This window comes from Nerophis lumbriciformis, linkage group LG30, assembly GCF_033978685.3.
Source record: "Nerophis lumbriciformis linkage group LG30, RoL_Nlum_v2.1, whole genome shotgun sequence".
Lineage (NCBI taxonomy): Eukaryota > Metazoa > Chordata > Actinopteri > Syngnathiformes > Syngnathidae > Nerophis > Nerophis lumbriciformis.
In genome coordinates this window covers 24,497,583-24,517,479 of record NC_084577.2, presented here as the reverse complement: position 1 = coordinate 24,517,479, position 19,897 = coordinate 24,497,583, and the positions used below count along the sequence as shown (strand labels likewise).

The 19,897-nt window shown below is 41.0% G+C and overlaps 1 protein-coding gene across 1 annotated transcript in view; it reads right to left on the bottom strand.

Annotated features, from left to right (window-relative positions):
- Positions 1-6,071, bottom strand: part of slco1c1 (solute carrier organic anion transporter family, member 1C1) — a 49,454-nt gene extending 43,383 nt beyond the window's left edge. The window contains exon 1 of the mRNA XM_061925991.2: positions 5,930-6,071. Coding sequence (XP_061781975.1) covers positions 5,930-6,071 — 142 coding nt within the window. The remainder of the gene's footprint in view (positions 1-5,929) is intronic.
- Between the last annotated feature and the right edge of the window lie 13,826 nt (positions 6,072-19,897).

Here is a 19,897-nt window from a genome sequence, read left to right as displayed (position 1 = left end):
GTTTGTTTAAATGCTTTTTTTATTTCTCTTTGCTATTTGGGCTTATTGGACCCTAATTAGAATAAAAAACTAAGAATCATCTTTTGATATGATGTACTTTAGTCCATAAGTAACAAACGTGTACTTCATGTTTAGTGACATGCTAATTCTTATTTTTACACTTTTTTTTTTTCCAAATTCCATTGTATGTTATACTCTTCTGACACCACCAGACGGCAGTATAAGTGTCCACATAAGTGGCCATAAGACCCCAATTCAGTAGTGTACACAATTTTGGAAATAAGCGCTAAAAGTTGCTGTCCACGCATGTGGCCAACTAAGCCTTTTTAAAAGGAAAGGCCATGTGACACAGTGGTAAAAATGCCCCTGTGCCAACTTTTTTGCAATGTGTTGCGGCCAATAAATTCCAAGTTAATGATTATTTGCAAAAAAAAAAAAATTGTTTCTCAGTTTGAACATTAATTATCTCATCTTTGCAGTCTATTCAATGGAATATAAGTTGAAAAGGATTTGCAAATCATTGTATTCTGTTTTTATTTACGAATTACACAACGTGCCAACTTGACTGCTTTTGGGTTTTGTATCTTTACTTTTTTGGGGGAAGCTATAGCAGCTACCTTTGCTCACTCACTGCTGCAAAATGCATCAGTGTTTCCCACACATTCATTTATTTGTGGCGGCCCGCCACGAAAGAATTACGTCCGCCACAAATGGATTTTTCGGCTTTTGACTGGCTCGACCGCTCATAAAAGCAATGGGACTGTCTGTGAATGTTGCTTGTAGTTACAACTCCGGTGCAGAAGGTGGCGGTAGCCTACTATGCATTGTAACTCCGCCAACAGCACTTGATTCACCTGGTGGGCCAGAAGAAGAAGAAGAAGAAGAGGGACGGACGGACGGACGGACGGGATCAAAATACGAGGGTAATATAGGTTATAGGTAGATAGGTTATAGCTGCATCGCTCGCGGCTCGTCATATATTTAACGTTAATCCGCGATTTCACCGAGCGTTTCACTGACGGTGAGCAGCCTGACGCTGCTTCATTAACACCGCCGCTGTTTGACTCGGGGGCCGGGGCATACGCAGTTGTTACTACGTAGTAACAGTCACCTGCTACTATACCGACGAACTAACGTGTCCAGGACAGTTATAACCCTGTTGTCAATAAACACACATGGACTGAAGCTAAATTGTCCACTGTCCACTGCAGCATGTGAATGCAATGAAAAGAATAAAATCTGAGCCAACCAGCTGTTAAAATGTTGTCCAGGTTAATGTTTTGGCCATTAATGGCCCTTCATTTCAAGATTTCAACTGTGATCGGGCTTTAAACAGGTGGCTGACCTGTTCAGATGAGTGTAACTGCTACTGGTCAAATAATGTGAAATAGCATTTAATTTTACATGTATGCAATTCCATTTAAATGTAATTATAGATAATAATAATAATTATAATAATAAATACTGTGTAGTGTTGTAAATAGTCAACGGGAAGAATTCTAGTAAGATATAAGCCATGAGCACTACACAGCCAGAAAAAAACCTAGGCAGGACAAGTAAAAATATTGGGGCAAGTAGATTTGAGAAGTCGGGCAAGTAGAAAAAAACCTTAACGTTGAACCCTGCATGTGTTGAGCTGCTGCCGCTTAAGATTAGACGGCACTGTACATAGAGCGGTTCTGCTCGTTAGTAATAAATTCTAATGTTGGATGTTCACTCCTTCACACAGATGAGTATAGAAAAATATTTTCAACGGCCGAAAAGGGCTCGACTTGGAGAGGAGGTAGGCCTACAGTCCGGACCACAGGTGCGACCTGTTCAGCAGCAGCAGGAGGAGGAGGAGGAGGTTGACTGACTGTGGCAGGACACCTCTGCCTCTGTTTCACTTCATGTTGCTGGTAAATATGGTTGTAGTAGTAGGCTAAAGTTAAATTATTTAGTATTCACTAATTAAAGGGGCAGAGCTTTAAGAGACATTTTAGCGTTTATAATTTATAAGATATATTTTTTGTAAGAACGACAATTAATAAATATATTTCAGTGAATCACTAATTGTTCAAATATGTATATAAATATGTACATAAAATGTTGTAATTATATTCCAACTCCGCGTTCTTCTTGGTCATCGCCGCTGCCGCCGCCACCCCCCAACCACACCACCACAAATAGATGCCTGTCCTGTGGGAAACACTGATACATCATGAAAAGCAAAAGCATTTGCATTGAATACTGAAATAAACATACTTCTTTACATGAATACATTGCAGATATTCTGAAACAGGACCCGATGGGAGCGAGAATGCACGCGACGTCGATAAAAGCGATGATTTTGATGAATGTGCACAATATTAATCCTGGGGTTTTTCAGCCAGCTTTGTTTACAAGGCGACTGCAGTGGGATTAAGACTCTGAGAGCGTTTCCATGCAGCACTCATTAAATAAACAGTATTAGCAGTTAAATGATTTAACATTCAGTGCAAAACATTGTCATGTTCTTGCCATCACGTTCCCTCCGCTGTGTTCTCTCCTTTATGGCTGCATCACGCCTAGTTCTCTCTCATTTAACATTGCCCTTTTCTAGTCACCGTGTCGTCCTGGTAACAGTCCGACAGAAGAGGCCGGTTGCCTTGGCCACATGTGAGCAGCTTCCACAGATGAAGACGAACGACATATGCATACATAGGGGCTTAGGCGATATGGTTGAACACAAGTGCTTTATATCGGGAATTGCTGATATTCATTATGACCTATTAAAAATAAGGAGCAGGAGAAAAATATAGTAAATGTAAACATTGAATGTAACCTTCCTCTGATTATAATCCCCGCAGCTATCAAGGCTGAAAAGAAATGTCAACACAAGCATGGAAAACAAACAATGTAAACAAAATAGTCAAATCACATTGAACACTTAACAATAAGCTTGTAAAGGTCACTGTTACAAATATGCGCCACACTGTGAACCCATGAATGACAAACACATTTCGGGAGAACATCCGCACCGTAACACAACATAAACACAACAGAACAAATACCCAGAACCCATTGCAGCACTAAGTCTTCCGGGACGCTACAATATACACCCCCCCCACTGTTTACTTGAGTCATATTGCAGTCTACACGTATCTCTTATGTGTGACTTCCATCATATTGCAGTCTACACATATCTCTTATCCCAGTGGTTAGAGCACAGGTGTCAAACTCAAGGCCCGGGGGCCAAATTTGTCTTGCCACATTATTTTATGTGGCCCGCGAAAAGCCTGGAAATAATATGCATTAATAAAATGCTTAATCTTTTCCTACTAAATAAATATGTTTTCTTTCCTTTTGACATTAAAAATCATGTACTGCATGCAATTTCATATATTTTAAAATTCACTGTTATCAAAATCAAAATATGACATGTATCCATCCATCCATTTTCTACCGCTTATTCCCTTTGGGGTCGCGGGGGGCGCTGGAGCCTATCTCAGCTACAATCGGGCGGAAGGCGGGGTATACCCTGGACAAGTCGCCACCTCATCGCAGGGCCAACACAGATAGACAGACAACATTCACACTCACATTCACACACTAGTGCCAAAAATATATATTTTTTAAATAAAGATAAATGCTGTACTTAATTATCTGCTTGACTTATGATTTCAAAATGAATTATCAATCAGATTGTAGACTGCAAAATTGACAATAAATTTTACGTTTATGTTTTTTAAATAAAATGTCAATACATTTTAGGTGCAAATTAAAATATGGTTTCACCCCTTTAGTCATAATTTTTGCACTTAAAAATGTGACGATCTGTCACATTCATGTCGGGTTGCGTTTCCTTGGTTGGTGTTTATTTCCCGTCAGCGCTCTTATTTTGGTTCCAATCCCTGCTTGTCTCCCTGAGCGCTGTTTCCCCTCACCTGCTGCTGATTGGCAGCCTGGCCACACCTGTTGTCAATCAGCTGGCTGCATTTATGCCTGCCTTGCTCTCCAGTCAGGGCTCGATGATTGGTTTCCTGTTTCCTGTTGCCTGGTTCCTGCTTTCCCTGCAGTTTGACATTAAAGTCATGTTTTCCTGCGCTACGCCTGCCATCTCTGCATCCAAAAGCAATTTATGACATAAAAAACTTCTCTATGACTTTAGCTCCAGGCTTCTTCTGTTTGTTAGATGTGTCATTACTGCCACACTTGGTGGAAAAGTGTATTACAACTGAGTACCGCTGCGGCCCATTCAGAGCACAATATTTTCTGGCGGACCGACAATGGGTTAAGAAACACTGGACTAATAGATACATCCGAAGAAACTAAGGCTGAAACGACGCGTCGACGTCATCGGTTACGTAAATACGTTGACGCCGTTTTTGTGCGTCGGCGCGTCGCATATTTACGTCACACTACTTTACTGTCATGGCGAAGCGCAAAGCAGACGATGCGAGCGAGGGGAAAAAAGCACGCCAAAAGTCGTCAAAAGTGTGGGAGTATTTCAATAAACGGCCTAATAATGTTGTTGTATGCACACTGTGTCGAGCGGAAATGGCCTATCATAGCAGCACAACGGCTATGAACGAACATTTGAAAAGAAAACCCCCGACAGCGTTCTTGCCATCACCATCAACAAGTCAATCGTCCGCGTGAGTATACGTTGTCATTATTACACAAAAACATGAATGTGTCATTTGTATCTGCGTTGTAAATTCATAAACTAAAGCACCGTTTCGCTCTGAGAGGCGCGTTTGGCGTGCCTGTTCAGTGTTTACAAAGACGCGCTCCTCTTTAACGCTGTGGAGAGGCGGCGGCGGCGAGCGAGCGGCGAGGCGGGGCGCGCCGGGAGCGACGCCGCAATCGTGCCCAGGTGCGCGATCCGCGCAGTTGGAAGAGAAAAGACTTTGTGTAAAATTAAAAGATTGTAAACCTGGCAAAGCCGTCTGGCGTTCAGTCTGTCTGTCCTGAAAGAACCCCACGGCACAAGACGTGTCACAAACGCTAACGTTAATTAGTTGTGCAAATACCTTTTACAACATTAACAGTTACATATACTATGTACAAACGAACAATTAACTTTCACTTTAATCATACTATCATTGTTGTGTTATTAAGCAAAATAAGCAATACTTTTACTTTTGTTGAAATGTTTACACTGTACACTTTTTTGTATTGGATGTTTAGCTTTATTTTTGCACATTTTAGCAAATAAGCAATACTTTTACTTTTGTTGAAATGTTTACACTTGTTACAGAATATTTCCGTTTTGCACTTTTTTGTATTGGATGTTTATCTTTATTTTTGCACATTTTAAAGCAAAATAAGCAATACTTTTACTTTTTAAATGCTTATGCTATTCCAGAATATTAAGATTTGCACTGGATGTTTACTTTTATATTTGCACATTAAAAAGCAAATAAGCTACTTTTAATTTTGTTAAATGTTAAAAGTTTTAAATGTTTACATTGTTACAGAATATTTTGTCATGTTGTTGTCAATGTTGACTGAGTGGCCATACTTTTTTTTTTGTAAATAAAAGCCATGCCTTTTGAAAAAACTGGCCTACATTTATTTTTTCCTCTTCATTTTAAATTTAAAAAAAATCGGTAAAAGGAAAAATAATCTATAGATTAATCGAAAAAATAATCTATAGATTAACCGATTAATCGAAAAAATAATCTATAGATTAATCGATAGAAAAATAATCGTTAGCTGCAGCCCTAGAAGAAACCAATGCCAAATTTGAGCATAGGACACGAATCTGATGCAAAAACATCCAAAGAATCTCTACAGTCTCTACATGTCCCTGCTCGACATCTCCTCGTTGGAAGCCCGAGGGACGGATCCTTGAATAACTCTGCGACCCATTCAACGTTTCCAAGTACTGAAACGGCGGGTTGAGCATCTGACGCGGGGGTGACGTGCGGGTTTTGCGAACAATGCCAAAATAACCACGACTCACCCATCTCAAAGCTGCCGTCAATGATGCCCACCAGGTAACTGGGGATGTCAAAGCGCCTCTCCAGCTGAGTTATTGTGCTCTTCATGTAGCTCCCCGACAAAGCCTTTGCAAAATAGGCAAAGGACAAAGCCACCAGAAACATCTGCGAGGGGGACAGGGAGATGGAGGAGGATAAGGACAAATGAGATTTGAAGAAAAGGTGGTTAGGATGAAAGCCAAGAACTGAAGAACAGGCACAATGTTCATATTTCATCAAACGATGTGGAATCACATTTTGAAATTCTTCTCATCAAATCAAAATAATATGGGCTTAAAAAATGCTGTATGAAGCTATCTTCATGGAAGAGAACAATATGTTACTATTAATTAGAGATGTCCGATAATGGCTTTTTTGCCGATATCCGATACTGTCCAACTCTTAATTACAGATTCCGAAATCAACCGATACCGATATATACAGTTGTGGAATTAACACATTATTATGCCTAATTTTGTTATGATGCCCCGCTGGATGCATTAAACAATGTAACAAAGTTTTCCAAAATAAATCAACTCAAGTTATGGAAAAAAAGTGCCAACATGGCACTGCCATATTTATTATTGAAGTCGCAAAGTGCATTATTTTTTTTAACGTGCCTCAATACAGCAGCTTGGAATTTGGGACATGCTCTCCCTGAGAGAGCATGAGGAGGTTGAGGTTGGGGTGTTGTAGTGGGGGGTGTATATTGTAGCGTCCCGGAAGAGTTAGTGCTGGCTGCAAGGGGTTCTGGGTATTTGTTCTGTTGTGTTTATGTTGTGTTACGATGCGGATGTTCTCCCGAAATGTGTTTGTCATTCTTGTTTGGTGTGCGATCACAGTGTGGCGCATATTTGTAACAGTGTTAAAGTTGTTTATACGGCCACCCTCTGTGTGACCTGTATGGCTGTTGACTTGTGTGTGTGAAAAGCCGTAGATATTATGTGATTGGGCCGGCTCGTAAAGGCAGTACCTTTAAGGTTTATTGGCGCTCTGTGTCATGTCTGTGTAATCATGTTTTGTTTTAAGTCATGTTTTGTTTAGTTTCTGGCTTTTCACTCCCTTGTCTTGTTTGCATGTTTACCTATTAGTTTCACCTGTTCCACGTTTGGACTCATTGCACACTCTTGTTTGTCACCATAGCAACCATTAGTTTTCACCTGTCACGTCACGCACCTGTTTCATGTTTTGAGTCACGCACCTGTTTTCGTTAATCATGTCTGTGTTATTTAAGCTTTTCTTTTTCTGTTGTTCGTCCTGACGACATCACCACATTTATGCTCTGTCCATTCTTTCCATGTCCATTCCTCAAGCAACTATTTTTGTCCAAGCCAAGTAAGTTTTTGTTCCATGTTTATAGTCTTTTTGGTTTCATAGTTTGTTCTCCGCCATTGTGCGTGTTTTTTCGTTTGTACTTTTTTGCTATAGTCTTTTGGTTTCATAGTTTATTCTCCGCCACTGTGCGCGCTTTTCGTTTGTACTTTTTTAAAATATATTAATAAATCATGTACCTTCATTCCCGTCTCGCCCGTGCCAACTTTCCGTTGCATCCCGGAAAAGCAAATACCCAAGACCCAGTCATGACACTCTGTACTTTTCCCTACGTCCGTGTACCACTCCGTACAGCGGCGTTTTAAAAAGTCATAAATTTTACTTTTTGAAACCGATTCGATAATTTCCGATATTAAATTTTAAAGCATTTATCGGCCGATAATATCGGCAGTCCGATATTATCGGACATCTCTACTATTAATAATCCAAATTCTAACAGTTTAGTTTCTGGGGTTCCTCAAGGTTCCATTGTGGGACCTCTTTTATTGTGTGAATTAGGGTTGTCCCGATACCAATATTTTGGTACTGGTACCGGTACCAAAATGTATTTCGATACTTTTCGATACTTTTCGATACTTTTCGATACTTTTCTAAATAAAGGGGACCACAAAACAATGGCCTTATTGGCTTTATTTCAACTACAAATCTTAGGGTACATTAAACAAATGTTTCTTATTGCAATCTAAGAACAATTTTGTCCTTAAATAAAATAGTGAACATACTTAACATGTCGTTAATTGGTAAGTAAGCAAACAAAGGCCCCTAATTAGTCTGCTGATGTATGCAGTAACATATTGTGTTATTTATAATTCTATTATTATCTAACCCCCCTTTCTTCAGAGGCGGCCTCAGTGACGTAACCAGGGACCTCAGAAATAAATAGAGGCGCACGTGGGACTGTTACCTTAGAGCAGTAGTTCTCAACCTTTTTTCAGTGATGTACCCCCTGTGAAATTTTTTTAAATTCAAGTACCCCCTAATCAGAGCAAAGCATTTTTGCTTGAAAAAAAGAGATAAAGAAGTAAAATACAGCACCATGTCATCAGTTTCTGATTTAGTAAGTTGTATAACAGTGCAAAATATTGCTCATTTGTAGTGGTCTTTCTTGGACTATTTGGAAAAAAAGATATAAAAATAACTAAAAACTTGTTGAAAAATATACACGTGATTCAATTATAAATAAAGATTTCTACACATAGAAGTAATCATCAACTTAAAGTGCCCTCTTTGGGGATTGTAATAGAGAATTCATGAACTTAATTCTAAACATTTCTTTAACATCAATATTTATGGAACATGTCCACAAAAAATCTAGCTGTCAACACTGAATATTGCATTGTTGCATTGTAATGAATGGAATAGCCTACTTGATTTCATGTTCAGTTTATGAACTTACATTCATATTTTGTTGAAGTATTATTCAATAAATATATTTATAAAGGATTTTTGAATTGTTGCTATTTTTAGAATATTTAAAAAAAATCTCACGTACCCCTTGGCATACCTTCAAGTACCCCCAGGGGTACACGTACCTCCATTTGAGAACCACTGCCTTAAAGCGTGGTGGGAGATTGTAACTGAGCATGCAGTCCCAAAACGTCTCTCCTCATTGAGCCAAATTTAACTCTGTCTCCGCATGATTCCTTGCTTCTTGTCTGTTTAATAGATGTCATCAGTGTTTGACCCTGACAGACGCCAGTAAACAACACCAAAACTTGAAATGTTCCATTGAAAATAAAGAACATTAAATCCGGTGCGCCCTATGTTCCAGAAAATACGGTATCTACAATTACATCAAATGTTTATTATATAGCTTTATATACTGCAATGCCTCAGACTGGAAGTCTCTCCAGAGCATACTTGCCAACCCTCCCGAATTTTCTGGGAGACTCCCGAAATTCAGCGCCTCGCCCGAAAACCTCCCGGGACAAATATTCTCCCGAAAATCTCCCGATTTTCAGCCTTTTTTCATGACGGGAGGACAACAGGGTGACAAGAACTAAATCATCCAGACTAGAGATAAATTGTATTATTATGTTTATCTTACCTAAAAATAAATATATATATATATATTTTTTTTTAAATACATTTTTACTATATTTTGCTAAAAACATCAAAATTTATTATATTTTTATTTGTATTTTTTCTGACTCCTTATTACATTCAGCCATAGAATTATACATTAAAATAAACATATTTGAAATAATTAATTTTTAAATGATCATAATAATTCATTTAAAATGACCATATTTAATTATTAAAATAATTGCTTGTTTATCAACAACTTTAACATTTTATTCATTACATTTTGAAGCTCTCAGAAGCCAAGTTATGTTATATTCCTTAATATTTATTTATGCAAGTTTGAAGTATCAATTATCCAAACACAGTTTTGTTTGCATATTTTTGTTTGCATATCATGTAGATATATATATATATATATATATATATATATATATATATATATATATATATATATATATATATATATATATATATATATATAGGTATATATATATATATATATATATATGTATATATATATATATATAGGTGTATATATATATATATATATATATATATATATATATATATATATATATATATATATATATATATATACATATATATGAAATACTTGACTTGGTGAATTCTAGCTGTCAATATACTCCTCCCCTCTTAACCACGCCCCGCCCACAAACCCCCTCCCCCCCACACCTCCCGAAATTGGAGGTCTCAAGGTTGGCAAGTATGCTCCAGAGAGTGGTGAGGACGGCGGAAAAGATCATCAGGACCCCTCTTCCTCCTATCCAGGAGATCGCAAAAAGCCGCTGCCTGACCAGGGCTCAGAAAATCGACAAAGACTCCTCCCATCTTCACCAAGGACTGTTTTCACTGCTGGACTCTAGAAAGAGGTTCCGCAGTCTCCGAAGCGGAACCTCCAGGTTCTGTCCTCAGGCCGTAAGACTCTTGAATGCATCATAATTATCCCCTCAACTCCCCCCAAAATGGATTAACTCGCTGGAATAAAAAAGACAATATAACATACATCTATAAATGTGGATGCATATGAAAAAGTGCAATATATTTATCTGTACAGTAACCTATTTATTTATTTATAGATGCACCTTATTGCTTTTTTATCCTGCACTACCATGAGCTAATGTAACGAAATGTCGTTCTTATCTGTACTGTAAAGTTCAAATTTGAATGACAATAAAAAGGTAGTCTAGTCTAGTCTAGTCTAGTTAGTCTAGTCAAGATGGAACAGATAGTTATAAAAAAAGATCAAATACAAAAAGAAAAATACCACAACTTGTTCACTTCAAAGAGCTCTCTCAGTCGCGCCAAGAGCCAACTCTAAGAGCCGTGTCGTTGGCACACCGCCCATCACTAATATTTCCACCCTCGTTCCCTGCCAATCTTTCATAGCAAGCATTATTAGTACAAAAATAATGTTCAGCCCTTTAGTGCCGGCACGCCAAAAGCAAACGAGGAAGCTAAGTAGCCAGTTGGAGCAGTGACGCGCACAATTACTTGGCACATTTTGAGATTTGCAACAAGTGCGGCCGCTGAGCCGTATTTAAGGTAGATTATAACGACCCTAATTAGTCAGCAGAATTATGCAAAAAACGCCAGAGTTATTTTGCACACACACAAAAGGGTGACAAAAATCTCCCCGGCTTTTGCATGCAGCATAAACAAAGGGTGTACCCCGCCTTCTGCCCCAATGCAGCTGAGATAGGCTCCATCAGCCCCCCGCGACCCCAAAAAAGGGACAAGCGGTAGAAAATGGATGGATGGATGCATAAACAAAGTGAGTCAGAAAAGCGCCGGGTTTAGTGGTTCTTTCCGTCATGGTCTGGCCCACAAAGACATTGTTTGTATGGATAAAAACAAGTGTACACAATTTCACCAGTTAAACATTATCGTAGTATTTGGAATGACATCACATTGATTTGTATTGATACAAGATGGGATTTCTAAATCCATTAATATCATTGTTACTCAACTGTTTTATTTTCATAAAATGTGCAGAGGCTTTTGCTTTCCAGCAAAATGTCTTTCTCTCCTGCGTCCGCTCAGCAGCACCTCCAACTCCGTGTCTCATCCCGGCTGCTGCTAATAAAGGTGACTAGATAACAAGGCTCACCTGGGCCATCTACGCATCTGTCGCTGTCTTCGAGGCTGGTCCTGGCACTCCCCGTTCCGCGGCAGGCCCGCAGGCCACACCCCCTCCACATATATATATATATCCATCCATCCATCCATTTTCTACCGCTTATTCCTTTTGGGGTCGCGGGGGGCGCTGGAGCCTATCTCAGCTACAATCGGGCGGAAGGCGGGGTACACCCTGGACAAGTCGCCACCTCATCGCAGGGCCAACACAGATAGAGAGACAACATTCACACTCACATCCACACACTAGGGCCAATTTAGTGTTGCCAATCAACCTATCCCCAGGTGCATGTCATTGGAAGTGGGAGGAAGCCGGAGTACCCGGAGGGAACCCACGCAGTCACGGGGAGAACATGCAAACTCCACACAGAAAGATCCCGAGCCTGGGATTGAACCCAAGACTACTCAGGACCTTCGTATTGTGAGGCAGATGCACTAACCCCTCTACCACCGTGCTGCCCTATATATATCAATCCCATCCATTTTCTACCGCTTATTCCCTTTGGGTATATATATATATATATATATATATATATATATATATATATATATATATATATATATATATATATATATATATATATATATATATATATATATATATATATAAATAAATATATATATATATATATATATATATATATATATATATATATATATATATATATATATATATATATACTATATATATACATATTTACATATATATTAAATGTTTTTTTTTTTTTAATACATTTTGTAAATCAAATTATGAATTGATTTACAATCAAATAAAAAAAATTGGTGTTTCGCATGTGAATACCTTTTTTGTGCACTCGTAATAAATAGGACATTTTTATTACAGATCTGCACATTTAGTACATGCTGAACACTTTGTTTCGAAGCTCGGCGTGACCAACTCCGATTTTAAGTGCTTTATCCAAGCGTGTTAGCTTCCAGTATTTCTCAATGGATAGTTGCACTCGGGTCACCACAGTCATTTCACACAAGTGACACGTGTCTATCAAGTCCTCGGGCCATCGTGTGCCACACAGAATCATTGGACTTTTGTTTAGGGACGGCGTCACCCGAGCTCTGGTCTTATTACAATAAGCGACGAGCGCGCTACAAAAGAACAGGATTAGAGTTGCAGTGCCATGTCCCGCCCATGGAAGTGAACAATCCTGAGAAGAAATAAAAGTCTGCCCTGAGACTTGAGTTTGTATTATGATAAGCAGCTTGAACACCATTGTCTCACATCACTTTCATCTGAGGGGGAAGCAACAAGAATGTTTGATCTATGTAAAAAAAAAACATTTAGGTATTCGAAATAGGACATTCCGCTCAGTTTTATTGGAGGTTGTTTGACGTAGGCGTAAAGGCAAGAGGAAGACGGAAAAGCCTGAGGTGGTCTAATAAAAACATGGAATTCATGCTGTGTCTGTCTTATTTTCCAGCTCTTTCTTTGAAGAGGACAATGGACTTGGAATGCAGAAGAATGGAGGAAAAATATTGACATGTGACCACGTGAAAGGTTCTTTCCAACGCCCTACTGATACACCAGGGGCCTCGTGTATTTAGCACAAAAACCTGACGTACGCTCTTTTTCACGGCAAATTTGAGATGCATCAAGAGTGAACTGAACTTCGTGCTTCACGTACGCACATTTCTACATGCTTTGGCGGCACCCGGCATTTAATTTACATCCATCCATCCATCTTTTTCCGCTTATACGAGGTCGGGTCGCGGGGGCAGCAGCCCGAGCAGGGAAGCCCAGCCTTTCCTCTCCCTAGCCACTTTGTCCAGCTCTTCCCGGGGGATCCAGAGGCGTTCCCAGGCCAGCCGGGAGACATAGTCTTCCCAACGTGTCCTGGGTCTTCCCCGTGGCCTCCTACCAGTCGGACGTGCCCGAAACACCTCCCTAGGGAGGCGTTCGGGTGGCATCCTGACCAGATGCCCGAACCACCTCATCTGGCTCCTCTCCAAGTGGAGGAGCAGCGGCTTTACTTTGAGCTCCCCCCAGATGGCAGAGCTTCTCACCCTATCTCTAAGGGAGAGCCCCGCCACCCGGCGGAGGAAACTCATTTCGGCCGCTTGTTCCCATGATCTTGTCCTTTCGGTTATAACCCAAAGCTCATGACCATAGGTGAAGATGGGAACGTAGATCGACCGGTAAATTGAGAGCTTTGCCTTCCGGCTCAGCTCCTTCTTCACCACAACGGATCGGTACAGCGTCCGCATTACTGAAGACGCCGCACCGTCGATCTCACGATCCACTCTTCCCTCACTCGTGAACAAGACCCCGAGGTACTTGAACTCCTCCACTTGGAGCAGGGTCTCCTCCGCAACCCGGAGATGGCACTCCACCCTTTTCCGGGCGAGAACTATTGACTCGGACTTGGAGGTGCTGATTCTCATCCCAGTCGCTTCACACTCGGCTACGAACCGATCCAGTGAGAGCTGAAGATCCTGGCCAGATGAAGCCATCAGGACCACATCATCTGCAAAAAGCAGAGACCTAATCCTGCAGCCACCAAACCAGATCCCCTCAACGCCTTGACTGCGCCTAGAAATTCTGTCTATAAAAGTTATGAACAGAATCGGTGACAAAGGGCAGCCTTGGCGGAGTCCAACCCTCACTGGAAACGTGTCCGACTTACTGCCGGCAATGCGGACCAAGCTCTGACACTGATCATACAGGGAGCGGACCGCCACAATCAGACAGTCCGATACCCCATACTCTCTGAGCACTCCCCACAGGACTTCCCGAGGGACACGGTCGAATGCCTTCTCCAAGTCCACAAAGCACATGTAGACTGGTTGGGCAAACTCCCATGCACCCTCAAGGACCCTGCCGAGAGTATAGAGCTGGTCCACACTGTTCCTCCTGAATCCGAGGTTCGACTATCCGGCGTAGCCTCCATAAACTAGCTCTTGGGACGTGGAACGTCACCTCGCATTTGATTTCACCAATGTAAAAAGATCTAGGCAAGGACATAAAACAACTTTTTCGCCAATGCATTTCATGCTCCATATTCGTATTAACATTTGTGAGGATGTCTAGTAATTTATCCAGGCGCTGTCACAATGTGTTCCTGTCTCTCCAGGACACCTTCATGACGGACAATTGCAGCAGCCGCCAGGGTTTTGCGGCACAATGGCGCCGGACAGGGTGGGGGGAATGTCCCGACTTTGTGTCACGTAGGGCTGCTACCACGATTAGCTCTCCTGTGTTGTAATAATAAATTGAGTAATCAAACAAGAAAGAGAGTCTTCTGTATCCTTTTTTGGTACGCTGGCATGTTTACATTAAAACTGCAAACCATCCATCCATCCATTTTCTACCGCTTGTCTCTTTTGGGGTGCTGGAGCCTATCTCAGCTGCATTCGGGCGGAAGGCGGGGCACACCCTGGACAAGTCGCCACCTCATCAAAGGGCCAACACAGATAGACTGTTATGTGCGGGGGGTCACAGTTTGCTGCAAGGTTCGTTCCCCTGGGATGCAAACGGACCACTCTGGACAGGACGTGCAGGTAGGAACATAATTTATTCTCAAAAAGCCAAACAAGTACCAAAAACTGAAAACAAGCCAGAGGAAAAATTTGCCGATTGCACTCGAAGCAAACGCTAACACTTAGCATAGGCAAAAAGACAAGGAATACTCACGTAACTGTAGCATAGGCAAACAAAGAAGCCAGGCCGACTGACCGGCAAAGGCAGGCTTAAATAATGCCTCTGATTAGTGCTCGGGGAACAGGTGAGCGTCCCGAACACCAATCAAAGGCAGGTGAAAATAATAAGTAGCCAAGGTAACTAAACAAACTCAAGGGTGCACAACAGGAACTAAGGGAGTCCAAAACTAACAGAAAATAACAAAAACATGACATAGACAGACAACATTCACACTCATGTTCACATACTAGGGCCAATTTAGTGTTGCCAATCAACCTATCCCCAGGTGCATGTTTTTGGCGGTGGGAGGAAGCCGGAGTACCCGGAGGGAACCCACGCAGTCACGGGGAGAACATGCAAACTCCACACAGAAAGATCCCGAGCCCGGGATTGAACCCAGGACTACTCAGGACTAGGGATGTCCCGATCCAGGTTTTTGCACTTCCGATCCGATGCCGATATTGTTTTTGCATTTCCGATCCGATACCGATACTGACCGATACTGGCCTATCCGAGCATGTATTAAAGTTTAAAGTTATTTCGCCTACTTAGTTGTCAGAATCATGTTGAAAAGGGTTTTAGTACTCTTGATAACAACTAGCCAGCTGAATTAGGGGAGTTTGAATAATACACAATGGTTGGTAACAAGAAACTGACCTGTTTATTCAAGGATAAACACAAAATAGACAAAATTATACATGACAAACAGAAATGGCATCATTGAACTAGGGCTGGGCGATATGGCCTTTTTTTAATATTGCGATATTTTAAGGCCATATTGCGATACACAACATATATCTCGATATTTTGCCTTAGCCTTGAATGCACACTTGATGCATATAATCACAGCAGTATGATGATTCTATGTGTTTTGATTGATTGATTGAGACTTTTATTAGTAGGTTGCACAGTGAAGTACATATTCCGTACAATTGACCACTAAATGGTAACACCCCAATAAGTTTTTCAACTTGTCGAGGTCCACTTAAATTGATTCATGATACAGATATATACTATCAGTTATATACTATCATCATAATACAGTCATCACACAAGATAATCACATTGAATTATTTACATTATTTATAATCCAGGGTGTGGAGTGGGGCGCCGGATGTAAGTGTCAAAAAGACAGCCAAAAGAGTTTGATATGAGAATAAATCTAAAGTTAAAATATAGGGTAGAAATGCACCCATTTGCAGGAAATGTAGACTTGATTTTCAAAATTTTCTTTCAAGGCTTGCATGTCTACATTAAAACATTCTTCTTCATACTGCATTAATATATGCTACTTTTAAACTTTCATGCAGAGAAGGAAATCACAACTCAAAAAATCACTAATTTTTTCATACGGTGTTGATCTGGAAATTTTTGCCTCAGCATTTTGATGGTGTGGACGTGTGGCACCGAATGGAGATAAGCGTCTCGACAGACGTCACAATATTTGAACAATGATGACGAAAACTGTTTTCTCTGCCGTGTCCGTGTGTCGAAAATTGTTATGCGCTTATTTTTTTATTTGATTTTGTGCGTGGCATAGATTTGCTATGTGCAGAGGACGCTTATACAGTGCGCAATTGCACAGGCGAGCACCTTAGAGGGAGCGTTGCTCGCACGGCTGCGCTAGCATCACAGCTAACGTTAGCCATGCTGCTACCTCTCTGCTCGGGGAGGACGTATACGTATGTGACGTATGACGTGACAGTATGTGACGTGTGTCGTGACAGTATGTGACGTATGACGTGACAGTATGTGACGTGTGTAAGAAGGTGCGCTCGCTGTCTGTGAGAGGGAGACACAGGAAAGAGTGAGAAGAGCCTGTCGTGTAATGCCAGCAGCTAAAAGCAACTGCGTGAGAATTCACAGACATGTGGATGTGTTGAAGGTGTGCTGGAAAATGCGGAACGGAAACTACGGAGCAGCAGAAAAGTGGAATGTATTATTTAAATCGGTGCGTTGGAAAACACGGACCGGAGTATTTTTTAAACTGGATCTGGATCGGCATTTTCCCATGCCTTGCCGATACGCAATTTTTGGCAAATATCGGCAGCCGAACCGATCCAAATATCGGATCGGGACATCCCTACTCTGGACCTTCGTATTGTGAGGTACATGCACTAACCCCTGTTTCACCGTGCTGCCCAACTGCAAACCAAATATATAAAAACAAATATTCTGCTGTTGTTTGATACGTTACATATGTTTTGGCTGATACCACACATTTTGCTATCAACCCAAAACCAAAAGGTGTCTGTTCTCCCTTTTCCATCTCCACACTGTTTCTACTTGTACGTTGCCTAGATGCGTGTCAGCTCGTTTTACCGGCAATGTCAAGACGTGACGACGGCGCGCCAACATGTCCAAAAAAGAAACTACCGGTATTTTTTAGAAGCAATATAGTACCGTTTTAATTCATTAGTACCACGGTACTTTATTAGTATCTAACCCCAGTTAGAACTATGTGCTACTTTGTCTTACAAATGACAACAGTGGAGGATGCATGTGCATGTTACTTTATGTTGGGTTTTGTTGGTGTTCTTCTGTGTTTGGTGCTTGTTCCTGTCCTGCGCTCTTATTTTGGTGGCACTTCCCCTTCCCTCCCTAGATGAACTGTACAGTCCCAGGTGCCTCAAAAAGGCCCAAAACATCATAAGGGACCCATCTCACCCCGGACATAAACTTGTTGAACTGCTGCCCTCGGGCAGGAGATACAGAACAATAAAATGCCGGACAAACAGCTTTAAGAACACTTTTTACCCGAGAGCAATAGTGTCGCTGAACACAAGACAAGAATGACTGTGCATGTGAGCTGTGTGCTTGGTATTTTTATGTATTTTATGTATTTTTATCTATGTTCTTATGTTTTTATGTGTCATTATGAATTTGCACTAAATTAGTTTTGCTTACAATGTCGTTGTACAATGACAATAAAGATATATTCTATTCTTTTCACTTCCTGTTGTGTTGGTGTTTTCTCACAACTACTTTACACATCACATGCCTTCAAGCACTTTTCCCCTCACCTGTTTTCTGTTGGTGATTAAGACTATTTAGGTTGAATGCGAGCCACCATTCTTTGTAGGGACTTTGTTTGGAATTAATATATACTCTGTCCTCCAGCCGTGAGTTTTTGCTACAAACCCTGTTTCCATATGAGTTGGGAAATTGTGTTAGATGTAAATATAAACGGAATACAATGATTTGCAAATCATTTTCAACCCATATTCAATTGAATGCACTACAAAGACAAGATATTTGATGTTCAAACTCATAAACTTTATTATTTTTTTGGAAATAATAATTAACTTAGATTTTCATGGCTGCATGAAAATCTAACCCTAACCCTAACCCTAACCCCTAACCCTAACCCTAACCCTAACCCTCTAACCCTAACCCTAACCCTAACCCTAACCCTACCCTAACCCTAACCCTAACCCTAACTCTTCTAACCCTAACCCTAACCCTAACCCTAACCCTAACCCTAACCCTAACCCTCTAACCCTAACCCTAACCCTAACCCTAACCCTACCAAAAGTAGTTGGGAAAGGGCATGTTCACCACTGTGTTACATGGCCTTTCCTTTTAACAACACTCAGTAAACGTTTGGGGACTGAGGAGACACACTTTTTAAGCTTCTCAGGTGGAATTCTTTCCCATTCTTGCTTGATGTACAGCTTAAGTTGTTCAACAGTCCGGGGGTCTCCGTTGTGCTATTTTAGGCTCCATAATGCGCCACACATTTTCAATGGGAGAGAGGTCTGGACTACAGGCAGGCCAGTCTAGTACCCACACTCTTTTACTATGAAGCCACATTGATGTAGCACGTGGCTTGGCATTGTCTTGCTGAAATAAGCAGGGGCGTCCATGGTAATGTTGCTTGGATGGCAACATATGTTGCTCCAAAACCTGTATGTACCTTTCAGCATTAATGGTGCCTTCACTGATGTGTAAGTTACCCATGTCTTGGGCACTAATACACCCCCATACCATCACACATGCTGGCTTTTCAACTTTGCGCCTATAACAATCCGGATGGTTCTTTTCCTCTTTGGTCCGGAGGACACGACGTCCACAGTTTCCTAAAACAATTTGAAATGTGGACTCGTCAGACCACAGAACACTTTTCCACTTTGTATCAGTCCATCTTAGATGAGCTCAGGCCCAGCGAAGCAGACGGCATTTCTGGGTGTTGTTGATAAACGGTTTTCGCCTTGCATAGGAGAGTTTTAACTTGCACTTACAGATGTAGCGACCAACTGTAGTTACTGACAGTGGGTTTCTGAAGTGTTCCTGAGCCCATGTGGTGATATCCTTTACACACTGATGTCGCTTGTTGATGCAGTACAGCCTGAGGGATGGAAGGTCACGGGCTTCGCTGCTTACGTGCAGTGATTTCTCCAGATTCTCTGAACCCTTTGATGATATTACGGACCGTAGATGGTGAAATCCCTAAATTCCTTGCAATAGCTGGTTGAGAAAGGTTTTTTCTTAAACTGTTCAACAATTTGCTCACGCATTTGTTGACAAAGTGGTAACCCTCGCCCCATCCTTGTTTGTGAATGACTGAGCATTTCATGGAATCTACTTTTATACCCAATCATGGCACCCACCTGTTCCCAATTTGCCTGTTCACCTGTGGGATGTTCCAAATAAGTGTTTGATGAGCATTCCTCAACTTTATCAGTATTTATTGCCACCTTTCCCAACTTCTTTGTCACGTGTTGCTGGCATCAAATTCTAAAGTTAATGATTATTTGCAAAAAAAAAATGTTTATCAGTTTGAACATCA